Here is a 25259-nt window from a genome sequence, read left to right as displayed (position 1 = left end):
GCTTTTAGGACTGCTAGTCCGGTTTAGCTTAGCTCACCCCCAACAAAGAGACACGTTTGTGCAGTCAGATCATCGCAAAGTATCCCTCAACACAGATCAAGTGTGTCAATCATTCACATGTATTTATGTTATGCAAGCGAAGAACTGCTAATTCATTTGTATGAGACATGTATTGAAAATCAAATATTCGGCATACCTTTGTGCAAACACAGTCCAGTTTACCGTAGCCGCAAACAAACGGACACGTGTGTCAATCATTCACACTTAGCTATGTTATGCAAGCAAAAGAACTGCTAATTCATTTATATGAAAATCAAATATAGGGCTTACCTTCGTGCAAACATATCTGTTCCGGTTGATTTTAGATCGATTCAGTTGATCATACGATCTTCCACAAAGTTTGATCCATCGAAGACATTTTTCGTACTCGATCTTCTGTTCCGGTTGATTTTAGATGGATTCAGTTGATGATGCGGTCTTCCACAAAGTTTGATCCATCGAAGACATTTTTCGTACTGGGTCTTCGGTTTTGGAAAGGGTACGAATCGAACTCCACCAACTAGCCTTTCAGGATACCTGTCGTCACTATTATAAAGTCCGTGACTACACCTCTTAACCATATCTATTGTTAAAGAACCCAAATACGCGACAAAACGCCAACAGAAGCTATACTGGACCATGCAGCGTTGTCTTAGAAAACTGCGGGTCCAAAAATGCGGCGTGGTTTATGTAGATCTCTGGCCTCTGATTGGTCAGTGACGCGGCTTGCGCAATTTCTACAGAGGGGTCAATTGGCTGGCAACCAGTTCAGGGTGTACCTCGCCTTCTGCCCATTGACAGCTGGGATAGGCTCCAGCACTCCCGCGACCCTCGTGAGGAAAAACAGATAAGAAAATGGATGGATGGATGGATGGATGGATGGATGGATATCAGGTGGGTGACTGGTTAGCACATTAGCCTCACAGTTCTGAGGACTGGGGTTCAAATCCTGTGTGGCATTTGGTTCTTCTCCTTGTGGCAGTGTGGGTTTTCTCCGGGAACTCCGTTTTCCTCCCAAATCCCCAACATATGTGTGGCAGGTTTGATGGATTCCCAGTCGGTGTGAATGTGAGTGTGAAATGTTTGTTTGTTTGTTTGTTTGTTTATATGTGACCTGCAATTGGCTGGCGACCAGTTTAGGGTGGACCCCACCTCTTGCGCGGAGATAGATGGGATAGGCTCCACCATGACACTTGTCAGGATAAGTGACATGGAAGATGAATTAATGAATATGTGGCGAAGTATGGAATGAGTGCATGTGGACAGCTTAAATCTACAAATGGAAGATGAAAGAACCTAGAAAAGTAAAAGCTGGAAACTGGAAACATAAAGCCTCTTTTGGCTTGACTATTGCTACGGCAACATCCACCACCATCATCTTCGTCATCAAACAGATTACGCTGATTTTAAGAAACCCGGCGGGGGTCAGACTTTTATTTCTGAAACCGGCGGCGTCAGAGGGAGCGTCCGGTGCCCGCCATGTTGGCGAGGACACGCTGAGCGCTGAGTACCGTGTTCTAGAGCAAAGCAGACAAACGCAATGTCAGGCTGTACAGGTCCTGGACGGCGCCCCCTGTGGTTATGGGCAGTCCTACCTGCATGAGCATGGCCACCGTCATTGGCCCAACCCCTCCGGGAACCGGAGTAATGAATCCAGCTCTCTGATAGGCCGAGGGGTAGTGAACGTCGCCGACCACGCGCTTGCCACTTGGCTTGCTTTCATCTGCCACCAAAGAGGAAAAAACATTTCAAGATTTCCTTCATTTTTAAAAGTCACAAACAAGCCAGCAAATTCAAAGGTGAAAAAAAAAGAAATGTAAATAAAATATGGAAAACAGTTCCTTTAAATGATAAAATGTAATTTGTGGTCCTGATTTAATTTATAATTGGATTAACCAATGATGTAATTAAATAGAAATCTGTTAAATATGTGTAATTTTGTTAACTAATACTCTTGATTAGATTATTTACAATATATTAAGTCAATAATCCCCAGTATTTCTTCGGCCCTCGTGAGGACAAGCGGCTCTGAAAATGGATGGATAAATCCATTATTTAATCAAACAAATGAATAAAAATAAAATGAAAAAAAATACATAAACATTTTATTGGGAAAGAACAATAACATTTATCATTTTTTAAATAATTTCTAATTAATTATTTTTTTAATACAGTAATTATCTTGTTTTTTAAGATAACGGTTTCCAATTAATTTTAAAAAAATTAAATTGTGACGATATCAGAGGCCAACGGCCCAACGTCATCTCACGATCAGGTCACCGCTCACCTGGCACGTGATTGATGCCGCAGTCGATAACGATACAGCCCTCCTTCAGCCAATCGCCTCGCACCATCTCCGCTCGCCCCGCCCCCACCACCAGGATGTCAGCCCTACCCACCTGTAGACACAAAATGCATCATCATCCTCTTCTTCATCATCGTTAGTGTCATCATCACTGTTACCCTCCTCGTGCCCCTCATCTTCCTCACCTCTTCGGGCATGTTGCGCGTCTTTGAATGACAGGTGGTAACGGTGGCATGATTCCACAGCAGCAAGTCGTGCATGGGTGCGCCCACAATCTTACTGCGACCGATCACCACCGCGTGTTTGCCAGCCACGCTCACACCTGCGCGAGCACAACAAACTAATAAGCAACAATATGAACAATAACCATACTGTACAACTTGACATTTAAAGTAAATACACAAAGTAGCAGCATCATATGGCATGAAATTGGATCAATTCTTTGCCACACATACTGACTTGATTCAATATTAAGAATATTTATTCTTTATTTATATAAGATATTGTTAAATTATATCAAATATTACCAAAATGGCAGCACGGTGGATCAGCTGGTAAAGTGTTGGCCTCACAGTTCTGAGGACCCGGGTTCGAACCCGGCCCCGCCTGTGTGGCGTTTGCATGTTCTGCCCGTGCCTGCGTGGGTTTTCTCCGGGCACTCCGGTTTCCTCCCACATCCCAAAAACATGCAACATTCATTGGGCACTCGAAATTCCCCCTAGGTGTGATTGTGAGTGGGGCTGTTTGTCTCCATGTGCCCTGCGATTGGCTGGCAACCAGTCCAGGGTGTACCGCCCCTCCAGGCTGTTGACAGCTGGGATAGGGTCCAGCACTCCCCGTGACCCTCGTGAGAAGAAAGAAAATGGATGGATGGATGGATGGATTACCTCAGAAATGGTTTCCACCTGGAAGCCATTTGTTATTGCCACAAATCAATAACAAGTCTCTCGATCTGCTTGGAAAAACGTGGACAATTTGGGGGAAGATCATTGTAACATCCTGTCAAATGTCAGGCTTTCAAAATTAAAGCATACCAGTAAAACAACTACAGTGACCTATCTAGCAGTTGCACCCAATCTATGTTTTTTAGTAATCTTCACTATTAAATAAGATACCATGTGGCCCAATAAAGTGTACTAAAACTGTTATTGTACTGCCAAATTTTATTTTTTAGGTCTGACTTTTGAAAGGACGAGTTCTGGAAAACTTACAGTGAAATATGCGGTCATCTCTTGAACCCTTTCTACGTAACTAAATACTTTGGCTCTATGCGCAGCAATTCCGGGAAGTGAATAACAATTTTTTCCTACCAAAATAAAGTGTATGAAAACCACTGTAACATTTATATAAAGGGAATAACTGAAAGGCAAAAAATTACCCGAACTAGGACATATGAAGAACAAGGTTCTAGTGTTTTACTATTTAGTATTGTAGATTTTCATAGCCGCATATCCTCATAAGGGTCGCGGAAGTGCTGGAACCTATCCCAGCAGTTATTAGGCAGGAGGCAAGGTACACCCTGAACCTGTTGCCAGCCAATCGCAGGGGACATAGAGACAGACAATAGTCGCACTCAAAATCACACCTAGAGGCGATTTAGAGTGTCTGATCGATGTTGCATGTTTTTTTTTTGGGACGTAGGAGGAAATCGGAGTGCCTGGAGAACACCCACGCAGGTATGGGGAGAACATGCAAACTCCACACAGGTGGCGCGGGGATTGAACCCGGGTCCTCAGAACTGTGAGGCCACCGCTTTACCAGCTGCTCCACCGTGCCGCCTTACATTTAAATAATATAGAATTATTTGTCTTCAATGTAGTAATTGTCACGGTCCAGTGGCGGTGCAGAGCTTGTGTGCAACCTGTCTGTCTGATGAGTTCCATGCATCCATTGGGAGTACAGGGAAGGAAGCAGTTGTTCAAGTCCCCACGAGACAACTTCCCTGCATTGATGCAACTCAGACTACACACACATACACAAGCACAAAACATGATGACAGAAATTAAGATCATCATTTTCCAGTTTTGCACAATTCTGACCCGTCTACATCTTTGAGCGGAGAGACAGCGTTGGTGACCATCTCCACGTCCATGTGGTGGACGGAATCCAGAGGAAGTTGCACAATGAGGCCGTGCACAGACACGTCCTCGTTGACCGACATGATGGTCCGTAGCACCTGAGGAACACCCCGGAAAATGCATGCTCGATGACTCTGGTCACATGACTTTTGAGTTGAGTGAGGTAACTGCTAACAGGGATGAAGTTTAACGATTGTTAAAAGCTACTTGCAAACCAGGATGAACACTGACCACCGTTATAACTAATGGCAAAGGTAAACGCGGGTGAGATGAAAGCTAACTAAGAGGAGAAGAAAGGTGACTGCGCTCAAAGCTCTGATGAAGGCTGAAGTGTCAGACGAAACTGTCAGCCACTAAACTAAACTTCTCTTTATTCCTCAAAAAACATTTGAACACACGAAATCGAAAACTTTTGCACTAAAAGTTGATTGTGATGATAACAAATTGAGGAAACCGTCAAGCCAGGTTATCGCTGAAGTGGAATCGAGGTGGCGTGAAAGCTAATTGTGCTAAGCCCTAATTGAGCTCAAAAACAAAACTAACTGGGTTCCTTGTTTTATTTGTGTTGCCATGTCAGCTACCGAGCTACAATTTTAAGTAATTTTAGGAAGTTTACACTGTATTCATTTGCAGTATTTACTTGTTTGATATGTGCACCAAACAAACATTACACAAAGCCGATTACAGTAAATGCTTTAAATATTAAATCATAAGTGCCTATCGTCAACCCTTGTCCATAGAACATGAAAAGATGTACACTGAGTACAAATACAAATTTTGACTGAACGATTTGACTATCATGATTTTTTGCCACAAGAATTCGGGACTTGGTTGAGACATGAAGGACACCAAGCAACCATTCAACCCACCTCATCTTGTGTCACTGTGTTGGGCAACCTCACATGCGCCGCCTCGATGCCCACCTGTAACAAACAACACACTGAAATCAACACACACATACAGTGAAGAAAATAAGAATAATGAACACCCTGCTATATTGCACGTTCTCCCACTTAGAAATCACGGAGGAGTCGGAAATTTTCATCATAGGTGTGTGCCCACTGTGAGAGAGATAATCTAAAAAGAAAAATCCAGAAATCACAATGTATACTTTTTAACCATTTATTTGTGCGATACAGCTGCAAGCAAGTATTTGAACACCTGTCTATCAGCTAGAATTCTGACCCTCAAAAACCTGTTAGTCCGCCTTTAAAAGTCCACCTACACTCCATGTATTAACCTGAATCAGATGCACATGTGTGAGGTCGTTAGCTGCATAAACACACCTGTCCACACCATACAATCAGCAAGACTCAAACTAGTAACATCGCCAAGACCAAAGAGCTGTCCAAAGACACCAGAGAGAAAATTGTACAACTCCACACTGGTGGAAAGGGCTACAGAGAAATTGCCAAGCAGCTTGGTGAAAAAAGGTCCACTGTTGGGGCAATTATTAGAAAATGGAAGAAGCTAAACATGACGGTCAATCTCAATCGGAGTGGAGCCCCATGCAGGACATCACCTCGTGGGGTCTCAATGATCCTTAGAAAGGTGATGAATCAGCCCAGGACTACACGACAGGACTTGGTCAATGACCTGAAAAGAGCTGGGACCACCGTTTCCAAGGTGACTGTTGGGAATACACTAAGACTTCATGGTTTGAAATCATGCATGGCACGGAAGGTTCCCCTGCTTAAACCAGCACATGTCAAGACCCGTCTTAAGGTTGCTTAAGGATGATACAGAGAAGTCATAGGAGAAGGTTTTGTGGTCGGATGAGACCAAAATTGAAGTTTTTGGTCAAAATTCCAATAACCGTGTTTGGAGGAAGAAGAATGATGAGTTCCATCCCAAGAATACCATACCTACGGTGAAGCATGGGGGTGGTAGCATCATGCTATTGGGTGTTTTTTCTGCACATGGGACAGGACGACTGCACTGTATTAATGTATTGTGAGATTTTGGGGAACAACCACTTTCCCTCAGTCAGAGCTTTGAAGATGGGTTGTGGCTGGGTCTTTCAACATGACAATGACCCGAAGGACACAGCCAGGAAAACCAAGGAGTGGCTCGATAAAAAGCATATCAAGGTTCTGGTGTGGTTAGGTGGTTTCCAGACCTCAACCCAATAGAAAACATTTGGAGGGAGGTGAAACTCCTTGTTTCTAATCTAGAGAAGATCTGTGTGGAGGAGTGGGCCAAAAGCCTTCCTGCAGTGAGTGCAAACCTGGTGAACAACTACAGGAAACCGTTGACCTCTGTAATTGCAAACAAAGTGCACTGTACCAAATATTAACATTGGTTTTCTCAGCTGTTCAAATACTTATTTGCAGCTTTATCACACAAATAAATCGTTTAAAAACAAATCATACATTGTAATTACTGGATTTTTCTTTTTAGATCATCCCTCTCACGGTGGACACGTACCTACGATGAAAATTTCAGACCCCTCCATGATTTCTAAGTGGGAGAACTTGCAATATAGCAGGGTGTTCAAATACTTATTTTCTTCACTGTACGTACACTAGTGTTTGGGCAGTGCATTTGCTACGTGGGGCTTCAGTGGGGATTTAGACGACTTCATCCAGCTCTTAATAGCACCACTTAGAGTTCAACGCCCTTATGGAAACTTGTTAATACAGATTTACCTTGACTTACAACCTTTGTGAAGATACGAGCCATCACTTGGGCATTTTTTTTTTTTGTCCTGACCTACGAAGGACAATGTATCAGATACAATCGCATTTTGTGCTTTCATTTTCCATGTTTGCACTTTTATGTGGTAAGCAAATGTTAGTACTGTAAAATGCTGGTAACTGCAATATTTCAATGGGGTAACACAATTTGGGATTGAGACAAGCATGGTCATGGAAGGACTTGAACCTTATATCGCAAGGCACCACTGCACGACACAAAAATCCATTAGAACAGTATGTACATTATATGAACATTTCTCTTACAACATAACAAAAATGTTGACATAAATTAGCATCTCTAGTGAGTACAATGTGTTTATTTAATGCTTTAACCTGTGCAGGATCACGTGTTTTGCTAGATTTGCTCTGAGGCACAAGTGCTGACATTATCAAGAGCCAAATGAATTTGAAATGTGATTAAAAAGTAAGTGGGCAGGTTAGATTGACGTGGGAGCAAATTGAAATTGAAAATTGAGTGGACAAAAAAACAAAAATATAATTGAAGGTTAGTTCACCTCAGTTGCAGCTTTCATCTTACTGCTGATGTACAAGTTCGAATCCTCTCGGTTTCCCACCTGAAAGCGTGCGTCCACACACAGGTCATGCGAAGATGTCATATTATGAGGTCACGTGACCGCAGTGTCATTTGACAATGACCTGTAAAACCATCAGACTCGGGACGACATTGGACACCTTCATCTTGTCCACCTCCTTCTTCAGCCGCTCCCTCACCACCCTAGGGACATGTTGTACATTGCTGTGGGCATGCTGAAAACATACTGGGACATGTTGAAACCTACTTGGAAGTTTTGTTCCCAGAGATGACGGTTGCTATGGAGCGGCGCCCTCCATAGCAACAAGAGGACGACAGGTGGCGCAGGAGAGTCAACATGACTAACAGGATGATGACAGCATGTTATGACCTTACACCCTACATGCATACATAAAATCCAGCATATCTACATGAATGTACTGAACTTCTTTTTTTAATGTTATCATGAGTGTTTGAAAGTTAATCAACAGCTCCCCTACTGGTGGCAGCAAAGTAATGCGTACATTTGGACACCTCAACCGCAATGCGGCAATTACACAGAAACAAACAATTTCCACGCAATGGCTCAATCAATTGCAATCGGTTTTTAACCTTTAGTCGTCGTCTGCGAAACCGAGCGAAGACCGCAAAGACAACGTGGCGTCTTACCTGAGAGACCACCGCACTACTACTGTGTGTAATGATTGACCAGTGTGTGTGTGTGTGTGTACAAAAGGTCAGCGAATCAAATATTGAACGTTTGAGTACTGCATGTAACGAGTAACTAAAAATCTACATTTACACTGCAATAAATTAGAATGTGGTAGAAAAGTCCATTGATTTCAACACTCATATATTCTATAAATTCATGTAATTGGGTAAAATACTGTTCAGCAGGAAAATTCCTGGCAATTTAGGGATTTCATTTTCTGTCAGCAATAATCATCAAAATTATACATATTATTTCAGTATAGTGCATCTCTTGAGTTTCACTTTTTGAATTGAACTACTTAACTAAGCTTTTGACAACACTCAACATTTGTCATAGACCTGTGAATAAAAGCAAAGTTTATTTTTTTTGTCTCCGCTCACAATCATTTTATTTACAGACTCCGGTCCAGGGGAAAATAATACATAGGGTACACAATTGCAACCATCATTTTGGTTTCACTTGAAAACAAAAACTTAAAAAAAAATGTTACAGGGAAAAAAAAATTACTACATCCCTACTCTGATTGAATGATAGTCCCTTGGGATGTCTCGCCCGAGTGCCACCTGCATATTGACCTTTGACCTATCCTTTTCTCTCTCTCTCTCTCTCTCTCTCACACACACACACAAACACACACACGCACGCACACACACCCAGCACTAAAATGAGGCCAGATGACATTCTTACGCTCAATGTCACCGTGACACGGACACACAGGGGTAAGCGTGGCATGTTGAAAGACGGTCGCCATGATTACTCCCGATAAGGAGCAGGTGAATGGAATGCGGGCAAGGCACTTCCTGTCTGCCAGTGTCCACTTAGGACACGAACAAGTCCTTTCATCTAAAACCAAATAAAGAAGAAAAAAAACAGATTTAGAGTGATGAAAAGACGATTTTCAAAATAAGTGTGACACTCGTTAAAGGTGCGCTAGTCTGTCACCGCTGACTTTGGGTTAGAGGTGGTAGAAACCCTGGACTGGTCGCCAGCCAATGTCAATGGAACATACAGACCATGTGATGAGTTTCACGGCTTATGAAGCAATGACATTACAGTAATAATTTTTACTTATTCACATTTTGATACAGATGTGAGCAAAAATAATGCAATCATGGACACGTGATTTAGTTTCACGGGCCGCATAAAATTATGTGGCAGAGGTCAAGTGTCATGCCTATAAACATTCTAAAATAGATGTAACATTATTCACTTCAATGTCTATACGAAAAAATAAATATGAGCGGAGAGCGCGTCATCCATGCGCAAAGTCGCGGAAGTCTCATTCGACATTCAAGAGGTAGCCATATTGGCTGCATCTTCTGTCTGTGATGTCACCCCGGAAATTCACAGTTGAAAACACGCTGTGGCCCTTACTGTGGGACACGCTCCTTCAGACACGGACTCTTAACAAAAAAGAGAACATCTCACAATCGATTGAAGTGACCGGGGCAATTACCCTATCGTTTCAAGCCATATTTACATGATATGCGGATCATGGCCAAACCGCATGCGGGCAAACCACCTCCCCGCCCGATCCACCTTGGCGGCAGTGATAAACAACACGCCCGCGAGTGATGCCAACGCCGCCGCCAATCCACCTCCCCGTCCGATCCACCTCCGCGGCGGAGATGAGCCACCGTGGCCCGGTGTCTCCGCGTCCGCCGATCATGGCTTTGGCCGGGGTGGCACATCGACACGTTTAACATCCCTGATTTACGGATTACACCCCCACAGTAGCTGTATACACGCCTACCTGTCATTTGGAACCCACGAAGCTCTCGTCCTTTGCACCTGTGCAATCAATTTTTCACGACGAACCAGGTCTTTTGGAAGAGTATGAAGAGCGAATCCATCCTCCCGCGTGTTTGAGCAATATGCAGCAATACAACGAGCCTGCATTTTGACTAACCCAAAGGAACAACAAGCTACCTTCCCGCAGGTAAAACAAATAGAAACACACGAGCCTGACTGAGTGTGCTACTGCCCTGTACGTCACTTCCTGCTTCTTCTTGAAAACAAATTCCTCGAGAGGATTTTCATGACGCGAGTTACAAAAAGCCATATGTCAAAATCATGTTTTGTGGTGAAAAAAAAACTGATGGGTCCATACCAGCTGCAGTTTTTTCATTAATAACATGCTAAAAATCATGGATTTGATGACAGTGGATCTTTAAGTTTGTGACGATAATCACTAGCATTTGCAACATGCCAAGACCTCCCAGAAATTGCAGGTCTGTCAAAATGCAGTCTGGTTGAATTGGCAAATTCAACTTGTGAACCTTGATAGGGCCTAAAAAGTCGACCTAAAATGCCTTTGTAGTGATTCAGGAGTAAGGAATGAGTGATGCAATGCAAAGGCACCAAAATGCAGCTAAAAACAAACGCATATGCAAACGCACCATGCGTTAAACAATCATTCATAATTGCTGACTCCCAAATCACTTGAATTTTCCAAATGAATTTCCCCAAAATGACAGTCTGTCAAAAGTACTAGGAATCCGAACAGAATTCGTGTCTGTGGTGTTCTCTGTTGCTATTACACCAAACGCAATATGACCAAAACTGATAATGCCAGACTTTGGGAACATGGGAGGAAAAACCCACACAAGAAGGCCATAATCAAACCCTGAACCCTAGAATTGTGAGGCAGGCATGCTAACCACAAGTTCATCGTGCTGTCTGCGTTGTCAAACGTTTAAAATATTTTTAAGAATGAAGTCCTTTCCCCATTGGGAGGTCAAGTGAAGAAGTCGCGAGTAACAAGCGGAGCAGGACGGTCCAGTTCACATCTGCCGCGCCGCCCGGAGACCCGGTGTGACCGGTCGGATAGGCTCGGTTCTGAAAGGTGTATAAAAGACGAGGCGAGATAGCAGGGAGCGATCCAGCCGGCGGAGTAGTCGCTTGACTTTCTGCTCATCCTACCTGGTCCACTTGGGTCCTGCCTGCTTTCCTGCAATCCTCCCTGGTCGAGTGGTTCTAGACACTTCAACAGTAGTCCGGCTTGTTTGTGAAATGTTTAGGACCACTTGATCCGGGATGGGAACTTTTCACCGACGGCTTTCCATACCAGAGTGCACAAAGGCAGCGGTAGAAATGGTGACGCGGCGATTGCGTGAGTAAAAAGTGCACTCATCTTTTCTTTTTTAACTATGTTGAACCTTGATTGTATTTGCCCGTTGTGTTGTGTTACATTTACCACATTTGGAGTACAAAAATGACATTATCGTGGCCCGTCATTTTGTTTTTTACTATATTGCGTTGAAATACAACAATTTGTAAAAATAAAGTGTTATTTTTTATGCCAATTAAAGTCAGCTTTTGTGGATGTCACGTCTCCATTTCCTTGTGCTTTACTCTTTCCATGTTTTCAGCCTTTATTTATAAACGTTTCATTTTTGTGGGACAGGAAGGAATTCTACATCATCATGATTTGGAATTCTTTTGTTCCAATCAAAGTCCAACTTCTCCAGAAAGGAAGTAGACGTGTGAAAGGAGTCTAACCGCTCCCACAGACCAGCCAATCGGGTGGTTGTTAAAACGGCACGGCTGGTTCTGGCCATTTGGGAACGTTTCCTTGTAATGTCTTAACTCATTCCAATGCTTCCTGTTTTTACGTCATTGTCCTGACGAGGGCGCTAAAATACGATGAACATGTCATAATCTGCAGTTAAGTCGAACCCATGTTGCTTTTTGTGTTGCTACGACAACAGGCACTATCATCTCGACAAAATTGATCATGTTAAAATGGATGAAAGTAGGTTGTAATGTGCTAAAAATGTGCTTTTTATTCTATTAAAAACGGCTCACAATGACTCATATTTACATTCCACCACCAAACAACAAGCTTGTAATAAAATCCATCCATCCATTTTCTTCACCGCTTATCCTCACGAGGGTCACGGGGAGTGCTGGACCCTATCCCAGCTGTCAACGGGCAAGAGGCAGGGTACATGCTGAACTGGTTGCCAGCCAATTGCAGGGCACATCGAGACAAACAGCCGAACTCACAATCACACCAATTTATAGTGTCCAATTAATATTTCATGTTTTTGGGATGTGAGAGGAAACCAAAGTGCCCGGAGGAAACCCACGCAGGCACGGGGAGAACATGCAAACTCCACACAGGCGGGGACAGGATTGAACCCAGGACCTCAGAACTGTGAGGACAATCGCTTTACCAGCTGATCCACCATGCCGCCATCTTGTAATAAAATGTAAATTTAAAAAAAACAAAATAAAAACACCTTCCAAAATCAAACAACTTGTGATTTTTTTTTCAACTTGCAGTAGTGTCTCATTAATTGAGTTTACATGAAGTGACAAAGTCGTGGGAAGAGAAAAAAAAATTGTCTTACTCAATGTAGTACACACAGGAAGAACTGGAAGTGGCGAACGGGAGCAACATCAGGCCACTTCCTCCATGTAGTCCACACCGACACTCAAGCTCGGTTGGGAGACACTCATGTCCAGAGTGTCCTCCAGCTGGCCACGGACGCACACGTACACACATGTAAATAAACACTCAAAGACAAAAATACAGTCTTGCTCTCTGACACACATAGATACAAACAGATTGGGCCACTCGTCTTCACCTTGTCGCTGTGGTCGGGTCCCTCGATGGACACCTCCTCGATGTCTTCGCTGATGCTCAGGTCGCTCTTGTACAAGTCAGAGCGGTGGCTGAAACAACACCGCATCTTCGTTAGCCTCACAAAAGTGGAACATGCGGAAACCGAAGCTGTCAACATTGGAAACAAAACCTGGACTCACCAATGGCCTAGCAACAAAATTGAGCTAGATGAGTGATGCCTCACTTACCTGTTTTTTTTTTGTTGTTAAAAAAACTTAAAATTGTCCATTCGCTCAGAAGTCTTTACTCTCATGTAGGCCTGTCACGATAATTAACATATCGACTTATCGTTCGATAAAGAAAACTGACATGACTGGATATTTTATCATTGTTGTGGTGAGCCAACACATAGATCACACAGTGAGCCAACAGCGTGAGACACTCGTGTCATTAGCAGCTAGTGGGCTGGAATGGCGGCGGACAGGTACACTCTTCCTGGTGTCGGCTCCTTGTAATACTCCACAGCTTTACACCGTTGGCACCACATAGATGCACGCAACATAGACACTTATGAGAACGTTAACTGTTCATTTTGCTGCTAGCCCGCATGCTCATGAGCTAGCAAGTTAAGGTGTTAAACATCTCTAATCAATGCGTCAACTTCATTTAAAACTTCAGCGCATCTCTCTGAGTTATGTTAGTCCCCAATTAACACACACGGTAATTTTAACTGTTTATTAATCATAACCTCGTTTGCACATGCTATTCAGCCAGTAGTTGAGTACAGGGAGTATATTTGATTGACAAGTGAAGGGTTCGTCTTCAGCGGACCAAGCACAGAATCTCGCAGGTTGAGGGCGGGGCTTGTTTTCAAGATTTCAGAGTCATAAAAAAAACAAACAAACAATGATATCATTTTTGTAATATTTTGGGGACAATATACTGTAATTTCCGGCCTATAAGCTGCAACTTTTTACACACGCTTTCAACCCTGTGGTTCATGTGGTAATGTGGCTAATTTGTGCATTTTTTATGCTCGAGCGAAAAAGATAAGAGTGAGACCAGTGGAATATATGTGCCGAGGAATTGACTTTTACCGGGCTGGCCCTGTTAGTGCTGCGCCAGCGGGTTACTGCCGTGTCTCAGTGATTTTTACCTGTATTTTTTTTTTTTTAAACCAGCCCTGCGTCAGCATGGCACTGGTGTTAGTGCGGGGCTAGCGTTAGCGTTAGCATAAGCGCGGTGGCGCTAGCGTTAAGCTTTCTGTGTACTATCTTTTTTGGAAATATCTCGTGTTCGAATGTGGGTTTCAATGTGGGCACTTGCGGCTTTTACACAGCTGCGGCGTATGCACCAAATGGTATTTCCTTTACAAATGTACTAGGTGAGGTTTAAAACCAGGTGCGCTCTATAGGCCAGGAATTACGGTACCTTTTTTTTATTGTTATCCTGACAGTCCTACTTTGATCTGTCAAAAACTCTCAGATTTCTGTAGAACTTCAGGAAAGTGGACTGATTATCTAATTAAGATGAGACATTTGCAAAGATCTGGTTTTACTTTGGAAAAGAGTGATCAACATTTTCGCACCGTTTCTGGGAGATGTTACCAAACAAACCAGTCAATGAATCATTATGGGAGTATGTTTATGCGTTTTCTGCGGTCAACTTAAAAGAATGCCTTCTTTTTGAAAAAAATAAATAAATAAAAAATAAAAATCTTAAATTGGATTGTCAATGAATAGGAAAAAAAAAAATAATCGATATATCAACGCGTAATTTAGACAATCGTTACTTGCAGCCCTAAGGAATTGTTTCCCTTGCTGTTTTGGATGCCAATTTGGATTATATTACTTTGCTTTATTGTTCTTGTTATTGTTTATTTAGGGATAACAATTTGTAGCATATTTTTTATTTGTTGGGGCTAAACATGCATATGGACCTACCTGGACGCTGAAAGTATATCACCTGGTCCAGGATAAATACATTTGTCTAAATCCAAATCTGAATGACACAGGATTGCTCCCCCAGGCCCCCGCCCAAAAAAAAAAAAAAATTCTGTAAGACAACAAAAAGGCTACAGCTGTCTTAAGTTGTGACTAAAAATGAATAATATGGCCTCCCTTAAAGCGGCTCATCTCATAATTCTGACAGGAACGTCTGGAAGGAAGTCAAGCATACCTGTTGAAGTCGTCGTCGTACTCTATGTCATTGTCATCCTCTGTTAGAACACAAAGGGGGATTACAAGCAAATATTGGCCGGATGACTTTGCCTTGTTAGTCAGTGGAAATTGAGTCTACCTAAATGGACCGACGCGCTCTGGTCCACGCTGCTGGCGAGCTTTGGCTCTCGGAATGCTTTCTCTTTGGATGGTGATGCTGTGACCAGACCGGAAGACATTAAGAGAATTCAGATGCAGGCACACATATATAAAAACACACACACGAGAGAGAAATATTTCAGAGATCAGACTTTAAGTCCTGACAAAAATCAGACGTCACCATGGGACCCAAAAGGTGGCCAACCTGTTTGACTTTGGCTCCTTTCTGATGAACTTGTTCCTCCGCCTCCTGCTTCTTCTCCTCCTGCCGTTGGCGCCACCTTCAAAAGCGAGTCTGCGGGATTCTGTTTGCCATTGTGAGCCACCACCTGCCTACAGCAACAACGCCACGTCAACATGTCACATTTAAATCCCATCAAAACAATTACCGTTATTTCCGGCCTACAAACCGCGGCTTTTTTCGCACGCTTTCAACCCTGCGGTTTATGCGGTGATGCGACAAATTAGTGCATTTTTTCTAACGGTTGCAAGGGGGCACTTGAGCGGAAAAGGTAAGAATGAGAATATATGTGCCGAGGAATTGACTTTTGCCGGCCCTGTTAGCACTGTGCTTCCCTGTTGCTGCTGTGTTACTGGTGTATGTCAGTGATATTTACCAGTAAGTTTTATTTTAACCGGCCCTGTTAACGTTAGCGCGCCACTAGCGTTAGCACTAGTTTTAGCGCAGCGCTGGCATTAGCACTAGCGTTTGCAGGGCTCTAGCTTTAGCTCCGCACTGGCACCGCGCTATTGTTAAATTCTGTGTACTGTCTTTCTCGATAAATACCTCGTGTTTCAATGTGGACACTTGCAGCTTTTACACAGCTGCGGTGTATGTATGTACCAAATGGTATTTCCTTTACAAATGTACTTGGTGAAGGTTGTAACCAGGTGCGCTCTGTAGGCTCTGTAATTACGGTATGTAGAAATGTCCTTACTCTGACAACAAGCTCACATATTGTGGACGCATAACCACAGTTAGAGTCATGATTCATTCACGGCCATTTCTTTTTAACCATAGCGTGTATGTTAGTGACATAAAATTCATTCTCATTGATAGGCTCTTGCCCACGATCTGCAATCTGCATTAGCCATCCCCCTATTTCTATGTGTATTTGTGTAAGAGTCCATTTTTGAATGATTCTGAACATTCATTCGCTCATTCCCTACTCCAGAATTACTACATAGTGGACCTATGGAGCTATCTAGAAGGCCAATAAAAATCTTTTGGTTGTGATTATGGAATAGTGAATAACATATGGATTCTGAATGCAGCCATAAATATTGTTCGGGCCTTACAATCCATAGGTCTTTTGCGGCTGAGGCAGTGGGTCATCAAAAAAGGAATCATCCTCGTCCTCCTGCCCGAGGTCGACGTGTGGCTTCAGAGCCGACTCGTTATCAGGAACGCAAGCCTGCTGATCGAGGTCCTCGCCACCAGACAATATGGCCACCGGCGAGTCCTACACGGGCACATGTGAGATGAGATGTTTGAGAGTTCCAATCAGATGTGCTGATGTGACATGACGTGCACAGACCTTGTCGATAGGGACTTTGTTGTCCTCTGACGCCATCTGAAAGACCAAAGGTCATTGCATCAACACTAGCACTACACACATGAGGAAAAATAGAGATGCATGTCTGTAGCCTCATTTCCACCTCACACTCAAAACCTTCACCTCAGCAGCCATGATGGACGTGGCCTTGTGTTCTCCCCTCTGAATTAGTTCCAGCAGCACGGGCGAGTTTGTGTTAATATCCGCCTCTGAAAGCCCAAGCTCACCGCACACCACCTGCCGACTGTCCAGATTGCTCAGGTGCTATCAACGAAGACAAAAAGGTCAGGTTGACAACAGCACGTTAATGGCATGGCGTCAGCAGCATAACATCCAAAGTGTCACGTCAGTAGCGTCACAGATGTGACGCTGCCTTACCGTGTTGATCTCTGGCTGGAACACAGCCAGACTGAAGTCCAGATGAAACACACGCATGAAGTCCACAATGAGACTGGCAACTAAACGACCTGTAGACACGTAAGCACACACACAAACACACAGTCATGCAGTCACTTGACCAATGTGAAACTGAAGGATCAGAGGAGGAAGGTTGCCCAGAACTAAGCTGAGTGACCGTCTTTGGTGTTGAGAAATTTCTTCAGGTTCTCGTTGACAAGCGGCGTTTTGTTCTGAGGACGGAAGAGAGGCAAACGTGAAATAGAAAAGTTGGCCAAAATGCCCGGCAGAACGGCACACGTGGAAGTCAGCCGTCACCTCCAGTCTGTCCTGCTCCTCCAAGGCCAGAAAAACGGCAGCCCTCATTTCTGCCTGCAGCAACACAAACATCACAACAAACTCGTTGAGTCCTCTTCGAATGTGCAACTCATGACATCTTTTAGTCAGTTCTTTAACAATCATAGGAGCGACACGCTTTTTAAGGTATGAATAAATGAGTGAATATTGTGGCATCACAACACCTATCTCAGTCTTGATTTTATAGGGTGAGGGTTTGAAGTGTCATACAAACAAAAAATATTAGCGTCAGTCAAGTGCTTGACATACTTCTTTTTACAAAAAGCTGTTTTTTTTTCTTCTATTTGGGCACAAAGATATGTTTTTGCTGAACAACTCATGTTTGAATGTTAACCACTAAAGAACAGAAAGAGTTAGAAAAGAGTTTTCCTGGTGAGGGAAGAGTCTGTTTTGTGCCATTGTGTGGTTGCTGTTGTCAAGGAGGAAAATATTCAGTGGGTGTTGAAAGAGCAGTTAAAATGTTCTAAAACGACTGACAATATGTAGAATCTTTGCTGAAAACGGCTATCAGTCAAACAGTTCAACACAAAACTTGTGCGGGAACGAACTTGGGAGACCATTCCACTTTCTACTCCGTTTGGTTATGGACTCGCCTGTTAGATGTGAATAAATCAAATGAGAAAAGACCTTGAGTTTGTTCAGAACGCCGTTGTTTTCCAAGTTCTGGATGAGAAGATCCCTCAGCTCGGTGTCATCATCTGTAGCAGACATCTTCTTCTACCCAACCCGGCTGCTAAGCTAACGATGAACACAAACAGTGCGGTAGTCGACTTCTTCTTCTTTTGATTTTAACGGCACTTGGCAACCAGCTCGATGATATCTTACTGCCCTCTTCTGTTTCAACCTCGGAAGTACCTCGAGTCCATACTGACCTAAATAGATTTATCTCCTCTTCTATTCTATTCGCACTTTTTAATCTGATACAAATGTCTTCCCTTTCCTTCTCCATGGTATCTTTTTTTGCCCCCATGAAAAAGGGCACCATGTAAAACGCTATATCTTCTGATTTCTTTGGTTAAATGTACAGGAACCCATCCAAAATGTACTTGCCTATTTGTTTTAGTACTCTAGTGACTGACTGAAGATAATATCAACATATAATTTGGGTTCAGTGGTCTGTACTTCTTTCAAAAACAAAACTCACACTCTCTTGAAAATTGCTCATCTATTTTTATTTGCGGTGACATTGATTTTGCTTTCTGATTTTAGCATATAAATGTTAAGTCAATCGAGATCAGTACAGTAGTTTTTATATAATTATAGCATATTAAATTTGTATTTTTTGTCCCATTTTGTGGCTAATGGCCACACTGCCAAGAGGGGCGTGGCCAGACCACTGCTCTTGGGGGGGTCGCACCTCTGACACCTGTCACAGCTGTTTCACATTCGGACTGTAATTGGACAGGGATTTAAGTTGGAGTTTTTGTCACTGGCATTTGCCAGTTCGTTGAGTTTGCACTGTGTCACTGTGTGTGGATACTGCTTCTGAAATAAAACCCACTGAACATTTTGCCTTTGCCTCGGAGTCCTGCACTTGGGTCCTCCCCCGCACCGATGGCTCATGACAGCCTCCTGAAGCCATGGCACCCTGACCAAGGATGTCAAACTCGTTTATGTCAAGAGCCACATTGTCGTTTCGATTTCCCTCAGAGGGCCGTTTTGACAAAGAAACCATACCTCATCGTATTCTTTCATATGCGCGACAATAGCAATATGCGCTTGCACACATTTAACCTCGTTAGGATTGAGAAACTCCTCCATTTCACAATGTTAGTTTTTAGCAATGATTTTAAGAATATGCAGCCCAACGACTTGCCTTTCTGAAATTATGGCAAAGAGGGTAGAGAAAAGGGGCCTCTCTGAGACAGACATTGGTACTTGTTTGAGAAATTGATCTAAAGTTTAGAAAATACAAGAGCAGAGACGCCAGACCGTTGAGCAACTGAAGTAGTGCATCAAGCAAAAATGGGAAAGAATTCCTAAAAAGCTTCAACAGGTATTATCCTCAATTTCCAAAGGTGACGTAACAATGTTAAACATTCCCCTCTCAGCTTGAAAATATAAATATTTTGTCTTTTAGGGTATTCAATATAGGTTGAAAAGAATTTGCAACGCTAGTAAGGATAAGCAGTGCTGAAAATGGATGGATAGGTTTTATTCTTTTATTTACATTTTACAAAAAGACCCAGCACTGCTCTTTTCCCCAAGCAAAACGACAAGGAGATGGCACAAACATAACAACTTACTATTTAATAACCACTAGTCAGATAGTTATTCTCGACTGCTGGGCAGCCGAGGCCAAGTCGTTATGATCGTCACTTGTCACCGGGGGGTTCTGGTTCCTTCTTCATCTATTGACTCAAGTCAGAGCACTTGCTGTGCATAACAAAAAAAATAAAATAAATGAGAATATAATGGGGGGGGGGTATATGGATCTTAATGGTCCATATACCTGCATTGCAACATCACACGAAGCATAACAGAATTTTAAAGACGAGATGCACTAGCAGCACCTCAGAGGCCTTCGTGTGACATTTGTGTTCAGGGTAAAAGAGTCTCGTCAACATCATAAACACATTTGAATGTTCCAAGTTCATTTTGTAACATGATAATTCTTCCCTCCCCAACACCTCCAGATCGAGCCACTGCGCAGCGGGTTGCCGGGCGGTCCGGTCGTCTCAATTAGTTAAAAATAAATGAAGAAATAAAACGAGTTTGGATGCGTGATCACCGTTGCTTTGACATTTCCTATGTTGCTATTTTTCATCGATTGCATTCCATCATTCGAGTATTTTTGTAAACGCATCGTGATTCTTTGAAATAACAACACTGTAGTCTTTCAAAATAAAGTAACCGGTGCTGTCAGCTGTTTGGACTTCGTGCCGAGGGACCAGAGACCAGAGGATATTCATAAAATATGAATATTTGGCACCACATCGACGATAGAGGCACGGGAAAGGTGAATAATAAGCAAAACAGTTCGCGATTTTACGTTGCTGAACTGCAGTTGGGTTACTGTGCTCTTATTTTGGTAGACCTGAGCGGAAATATGTTTGTGATTGCCGTATTTTGACGTGCAGAAAGCTTGTCTCCAGCAAGATGGCTGTTATTGTTGTTTGGGATGAAGAAGGAGCTTGAGCGGACATCCGACAGAAATCCCAAAAGACCCTCCGACTCCTTCGTCGACACCGCGCAGCGCTACCAAGAAGACCGACCGAACCCAAACCAAACGACGTGTTTCTCCCGGTAAATGTTCTTGTCGCCTTCTAAGGGCCACCAAGCATCCTTGACGCGTTTGATTGACACACGGCAGGTTAAAAACCCTCTTCGAGACATATCTCAAAATGTCATTATGCCATTACTTTCGTTGACCTTCGCCAGTTTGTTCGTTTGCTGATATGTTTAAACGTCAATGTAATTCCTTTTCACTGTCACGGACAACTCGGAAGGTTATTACGAACGCTAGCATGGACGTAATGTAATACTCAGTTTAAGCTTTTGAATTTCAAATAGGTAGTAGAGCGATTTTTTTCCCCCATCTTAGAAATTTTCGATTTTAATATTAATATATTCACCAGTTTACAAAACGAATGACGTTGGCGTAGTGGGCGCAATCGTGTGTTGCCATGGCAACAACAAAGTGCAGTCAGTCCTCACTTCATAATGCGACCAATGGGCGTCACTAGATGTAATAAAACGTGTAACAGTTTTTACGTGAGAATTAGATTAAAAACGTGTTGATGATAAACACCGCTTGTATGTTTTTTTTTTTTTTTCATTAAAAAAATGATGCAGTAACAGGTGGATGACGGCATCACTTCCGCTCCACTGCAGTCAGGTCGCTGACAAAACAATCGCTACCTACCTGGGTGTGCATGCGTTTTAGCCAAGGCTTTGCCTTACTTGGAGCCATGGCATCTGCAAAAAATGTGAGGCTTTTAGTCCCATCAACTAGCAAAAATTGATGTTTTTGTACAATGAATGTGACACAAGGTTCTCCTTCATTTTAGCTGCAAGCCAGACGCGACAGGGCCCAAGTAGATAGCGATCGGCGATCGTCTAGTCGAGTTTTAATCGGTGACATCATCCCCAGTAAAATTGGAAGCAAGGGTAGCAAAAGTGAGCGAGGCTTTTAATTGTGTGCACCCTCAAGCTCTTGTTATTTTGATAGTGAACTGACGCCACGTGCAGGCGCTCTTGTGTGTGTCGCGCGTGTCTGCAGGTCGGTGAAATAACGGCCTGTTTTTTGTGTGTTTGGCTGCAGGGCGTGCACTGAGGAAGGAGCACGATGGACACCACCACATCCATCAAGATGACCACGCTGGCCATCCAGAAGCTGTTTGGCTACGTGGAGGAGGAGAATGTGACGGCGCTGCGAGATCATCTGGACCGCTTCAAGGAAGTAGACGGACGCAGCGACGTACGTAACGGTGCTAGCGTGGTTAACGGCCTGGCCGTCACACGGGTTGTGTTCGGAATATCGGGCCCTAAATAGTGCGGGCGTCTTGTTGTTTTGGCAGAATGGACAGACCCCGCTGATGCTGGCCGCTGAGCAGGGCAGTCTGGACATCGTGCAGGAGCTCATCCGCCAGGGAGCCAATGTCAACCTGGACGACGTGGTGAGACAAACAATCGCAAGCTGCTGAGTCGGGGAGGAGGGGGCAGGGGCTGTGTTGTGGAGGAGTGTGGTTGCCTGGCAACAAGATGAGTGCTGTCATGGCATGCTGTCTGTGTGCGTGCGGGTATTCATGAGTGCATGCATTCCTGTCTGTTTGTTTATGTGCATGTTCGTGTGTATGCCCACGTCTTTTGGTGTGTGTTGTCTTTGTGTACGTTATGTTCATGTTTATTGTGTGTGTTTGTTGTTTTGTTGCGTGTGTGTGTGTGTGTGTGTGTGTAAAGATAGTGTGCTGTTTGTTGTGTTTCTGTATGCATGCATGAGTGTTGTTTGTGCGCTCTTGCATTTGTGTTCCTTGGGTGTGTGGATGTATTTTGGGTGTGGGGTTTTTTTGTATATTTTGTGTCAATATGTCATGACCAGGCGGCACGGTGGCTCAGCTGGTAAAGCATTGACTTCACAGTTCTGAGGTGCCGGGTTCAATCCCAGACCAGCCTGTGTGGAGTTTGCATGTTCTCCCATGCCATCCCACATCCCACAAATATTCAACATTAATTGGACACTCTAAATTGCCCCAAGGTGTGATTGTGAGTGTGGCTGTTTGTCTCTGTGTGCCCTGTGATTGGCTGGCAACCAGTTCAGGGTGAACGCCGTCTCCTGCCCGTTGACAGCTGGGATAGGCTCCAGCACTCCCCGTGATCCTTGTAAGGATAAGCGGGTATGAAAATTGATAGATAGATAGATAGATAGATAGATAGATAGATAGATAGATAGAGATAGATAGATAGATAGATAGATAGATAGATAGATAGACAGACAGATAGATAGATAGATAGATGGATGTCGTGACCATGTGCTTGTGATTGTGTGTTTTCGTGTGGTGCTATTGCATGTGTGTCTGTATGTATTTTGTGTTTATGTGCATGCATTTGAGTTTTGTATGGATTCATTTGTGTGTTTGTGTTGTGTGCTTGTGTATGGCTGTGTTGTTGTGTTTTGTGTGTGTGTCTGATGTTTGTCATTTGTTTATGAGTGCCTGCATTTGTGTGTATTTCATTTTGTGTGTATTGATGTATTGTGTGTGTATTTCATTTTGTGTGTATTGATGTATTGTGTGTGTATGTGTTGTCAGGACTGCTGGTCGGCGCTGATCTCAGCTGCCAAAGAAGGCCACGTGGAGGTGGTCAAAGAACTGCTAGAGAACAGCGCCTACATTGAGCATCGCGACATGGTGCGTTTCCCGACCATCTCACCAGCAAGTCCACCCCGGGACAACATGCTCTCATTTCAATTTCGTGTTTGTGTGGCAGGGAGGATGGACGGCACTAATGTGGGCCTCCTACAAAGGCCGGGTGGAGGTCACCAAGGCGCTGCTAGAGAATGGCGCCAACCCCAACACCACCGGACAGGTAGCGCACAAATATTCCAGCAGAGGGCGCCCTTGAAACTTCTGCGCAGACAGGCAACAATCAAGTCTGTAGCAGATAATGTTAAGGATTTGGTGTGCCCCCATTCACACCCCCTCCCCAACAGTATAGCGTCTACCCCATCATATGGGCCTCCGGGCGAGGACACGCAGACATCGTTAAACTCTTGCTGGATGGTGGCGCCAAGGTCAACTGTTCCGATAAGGTGAAAATGCACGCAGCATAAAAAACACATTTACACACGCCTTTCGATGCTGTTTTGTGTGTATATCATTGTTTGTGGGTCACCATGTTAGTACGGGACGACGTCTCTGATCTGGGCGTCAAGGAAAGGCCATTTCGAGTGCGTCATGCACCTGCTGGAGCACGGCGCTGACGTCGACCAGGACGGGGCGGTAAGTTTTAGTCGCAAGCGATTGCGACGCATGTTGACTGCGTTGTGCCCGACTGATGTCCAACTGGCACCTCCCTCCCGACAGAACTCCATGACGGCGCTGATCGTGGCGGTGAAGGGCGGCTTCACGGATGTGGTGAAGGAGCTCCTCAAGAGGAACCCCAACGTCAACATGACGGACAAAGATGGCAACACTGCTCTGATGATTGCAGCCAAAGAAGGCTACACAGAGATTGTGCAGGACCTCCTGGACGCTGGCACCTATGTCAACATTCCCGACCGGGTAAGGCACTATCGTCACATTGTTCCTACAGTGGTGCTTTGAGAATAGGCCCCGAGAGATATACTATGTACAGTGGTACGTCGGTTTTCAAACGTCTCTGTTTTCATACAAATCGGTTTTTCCGATGAAAATTTCATGATTTTTTTGCTTTGGTTTTCGGACGAAAATCGGTATTCGAACGCCCTGACCAGCTGACCCACGACGATTTGTTATTGTGCTTTCGGACGCACCCCCAAAAAAAAACGGAAACGACGTAACGCGTGCCCAACCAGTTGACCCACACACTCCTCTGCACGCGGACTTGTCCCGGTATTGACTTTTTTTTTCTTCAAATTGAGCAACATTAACCCCCGATCGTGGCTCCAAAGAAGGCAAGTGGAACTGCTGGCGCTGAAAAAAGGATAGTGGTGCGTAAAACTCTCAACTTCAAGAAGGATTTGATAACCTAATATGAATTTGGTGTGCGTGTTTCTGAGCTATCATGTCACGGACGAGACTCGGGGGTGGACCCAAATGCACGACTCAGGTGAGAGGTAAGCAGTGCGGAATAAGCCTTTATTCGTTCCAATGTCGGTTACCAGGGAGTCAGTCCAAACAAGCAGCAAGATCAGTAACGGCAGGCTTACGGGGTAGGTCGGGAGACAGGCGTTGGTCGGTACACGGGAGGTAGACGTCAGGAGTACGGTAGTGCGGGAACGAGGCATGAGAGGCAACGATCTAGCAGAGTCTCTGTCGTCCCCCGGGTCCTATATGTACTGGGTCTAATCGGAGGTCATGAGGCGCAGGTGTGACCCTTCCGATTAGACGGCCACGCCCAGCCCTGGCTGGAATCCAGGATCATGACAGTACCCCCCCCCCCTCAACGGCCGGCTCTGGACGGCCCAGGCGCATCATGGTGAGCCGCGTGAAAGTCCCTGATGAGGGAGCGGTCCACGACGAAGCGGGAGGGGATCCAAGAGCGCTCCTCCGGGCCATATC

The 25259-nt window shown here is 44.1% G+C and overlaps 3 protein-coding genes across 4 annotated transcripts in view; 1 reads left to right on the top strand and 2 right to left on the bottom strand.

Annotated features, from left to right (window-relative positions):
* Nucleotides 1-1288: 1288 nt before the first annotated feature.
* LOC133496746 (C-1-tetrahydrofolate synthase, cytoplasmic-like) lies at nucleotides 1289-8132 on the bottom strand. Its single transcript, XM_061812674.1, has 10 exons — nucleotides 7919-8132; nucleotides 7776-7854; nucleotides 7634-7693; nucleotides 5292-5345; nucleotides 4384-4520; nucleotides 4206-4306; nucleotides 2530-2666; nucleotides 2327-2438; nucleotides 1635-1762; nucleotides 1289-1556 (listed from the first exon to the last, which is right to left on the bottom strand). The coding sequence occupies exons 1-10, from the start codon at nucleotides 8008-8010 to the stop codon at nucleotides 1494-1496; spliced, it is 963 nt and encodes a 320-aa protein (XP_061668658.1). The 5' UTR covers nucleotides 8011-8132; the 3' UTR covers nucleotides 1289-1493.
* A 565-nt stretch (nucleotides 8133-8697) lies between these two features.
* Nucleotides 8698-18344, bottom strand: cep43 (centrosomal protein 43). Its single transcript, XM_061813060.1, has 13 exons — nucleotides 18187-18344; nucleotides 17521-17574; nucleotides 17381-17435; nucleotides 17185-17273; nucleotides 16930-17070; nucleotides 16789-16824; nucleotides 16550-16713; nucleotides 15456-15583; nucleotides 15231-15308; nucleotides 15111-15150; nucleotides 12955-13042; nucleotides 12718-12844; nucleotides 8698-9205 (listed from the first exon to the last, which is right to left on the bottom strand). Exons 1-12 carry the CDS (start codon nucleotides 18268-18270, stop codon nucleotides 12767-12769), a joined length of 1035 nt encoding a protein of 344 aa, XP_061669044.1. The 5' UTR covers nucleotides 18271-18344; the 3' UTR covers nucleotides 8698-9205; nucleotides 12718-12766.
* A 2295-nt stretch (nucleotides 18345-20639) lies between these two features.
* kidins220b (kinase D-interacting substrate 220b) overlaps nucleotides 20640-25259 on the top strand; it is a 28608-nt gene continuing 23988 nt past the window's right edge. The window contains exons 1-8 of one of the 2 annotated variants that reach the window (XM_061811456.1): nucleotides 20640-20805; nucleotides 21824-21979; nucleotides 22080-22178; nucleotides 23310-23408; nucleotides 23488-23586; nucleotides 23711-23809; nucleotides 23901-23999; nucleotides 24084-24281. In XM_061811456.1, coding sequence (XP_061667440.1) covers nucleotides 21848-21979; nucleotides 22080-22178; nucleotides 23310-23408; nucleotides 23488-23586; nucleotides 23711-23809; nucleotides 23901-23999; nucleotides 24084-24281 — 825 coding nt within the window. In that variant the 5' untranslated portion in view covers nucleotides 20640-20805; nucleotides 21824-21847. Of the gene's footprint in view, nucleotides 20806-21646; nucleotides 21679-21823; nucleotides 21980-22079; nucleotides 22179-23309; nucleotides 23409-23487; nucleotides 23587-23710; nucleotides 23810-23900; nucleotides 24000-24083; nucleotides 24282-25259 lie in introns of those variants that run through there. The other variant, XM_061811458.1, reaches the window with a different exon arrangement.

Source organism: Syngnathoides biaculeatus, chromosome 23 (assembly GCF_019802595.1).
Source record: "Syngnathoides biaculeatus isolate LvHL_M chromosome 23, ASM1980259v1, whole genome shotgun sequence".
Lineage (NCBI taxonomy): Eukaryota > Metazoa > Chordata > Actinopteri > Syngnathiformes > Syngnathidae > Syngnathoides > Syngnathoides biaculeatus.
This window is presented reverse-complemented; position numbering and strand designations above follow the sequence as displayed.

What these genes read in the sequence shown, in the direction of transcription:
- cep43 (XM_061813060.1), bottom strand. Translation starts at nt 18,270, where the DNA reads ATGTCTGCTACAGATGATGACACCGAGCTGAGGGATCTTCTCATCCAG. An exon ending in ATTTCTCAACACCAAAGACG is followed by an intron (nt 17,274 to 17,380) that starts GTCACTCAGCTT and finishes ACGTGTCTACAG; the next exon opens with GTCGTTTAGTTGCCAGTCTC. An exon ending in GACCCGACCACAGCGACAAG is followed by an intron (nt 12,845 to 12,954) that starts GTGAAGACGAGT and finishes GTCCGTGGCCAG; the next exon opens with CTGGAGGACACTCTGGACAT.
- LOC133496746 (XM_061812674.1), bottom strand. Translation starts at nt 8,010, where the DNA reads ATGTTGACTCTCCTGCGCCACCTGTCGTCCTCTTGTTGCTATGGAGGG. An exon ending in CGAGTCTGATGGTTTTACAG is followed by an intron (nt 7,694 to 7,775) that starts GTCATTGTCAAA and finishes GCACGCTTTCAG; the next exon opens with GTGGGAAACCGAGAGGATTC. An exon ending in CCGCTCAAAGATGTAGACGG is followed by an intron (nt 4,307 to 4,383) that starts GTCAGAATTGTG and finishes ATGTGTGTGTAG; the next exon opens with TCTGAGTTGCATCAATGCAG.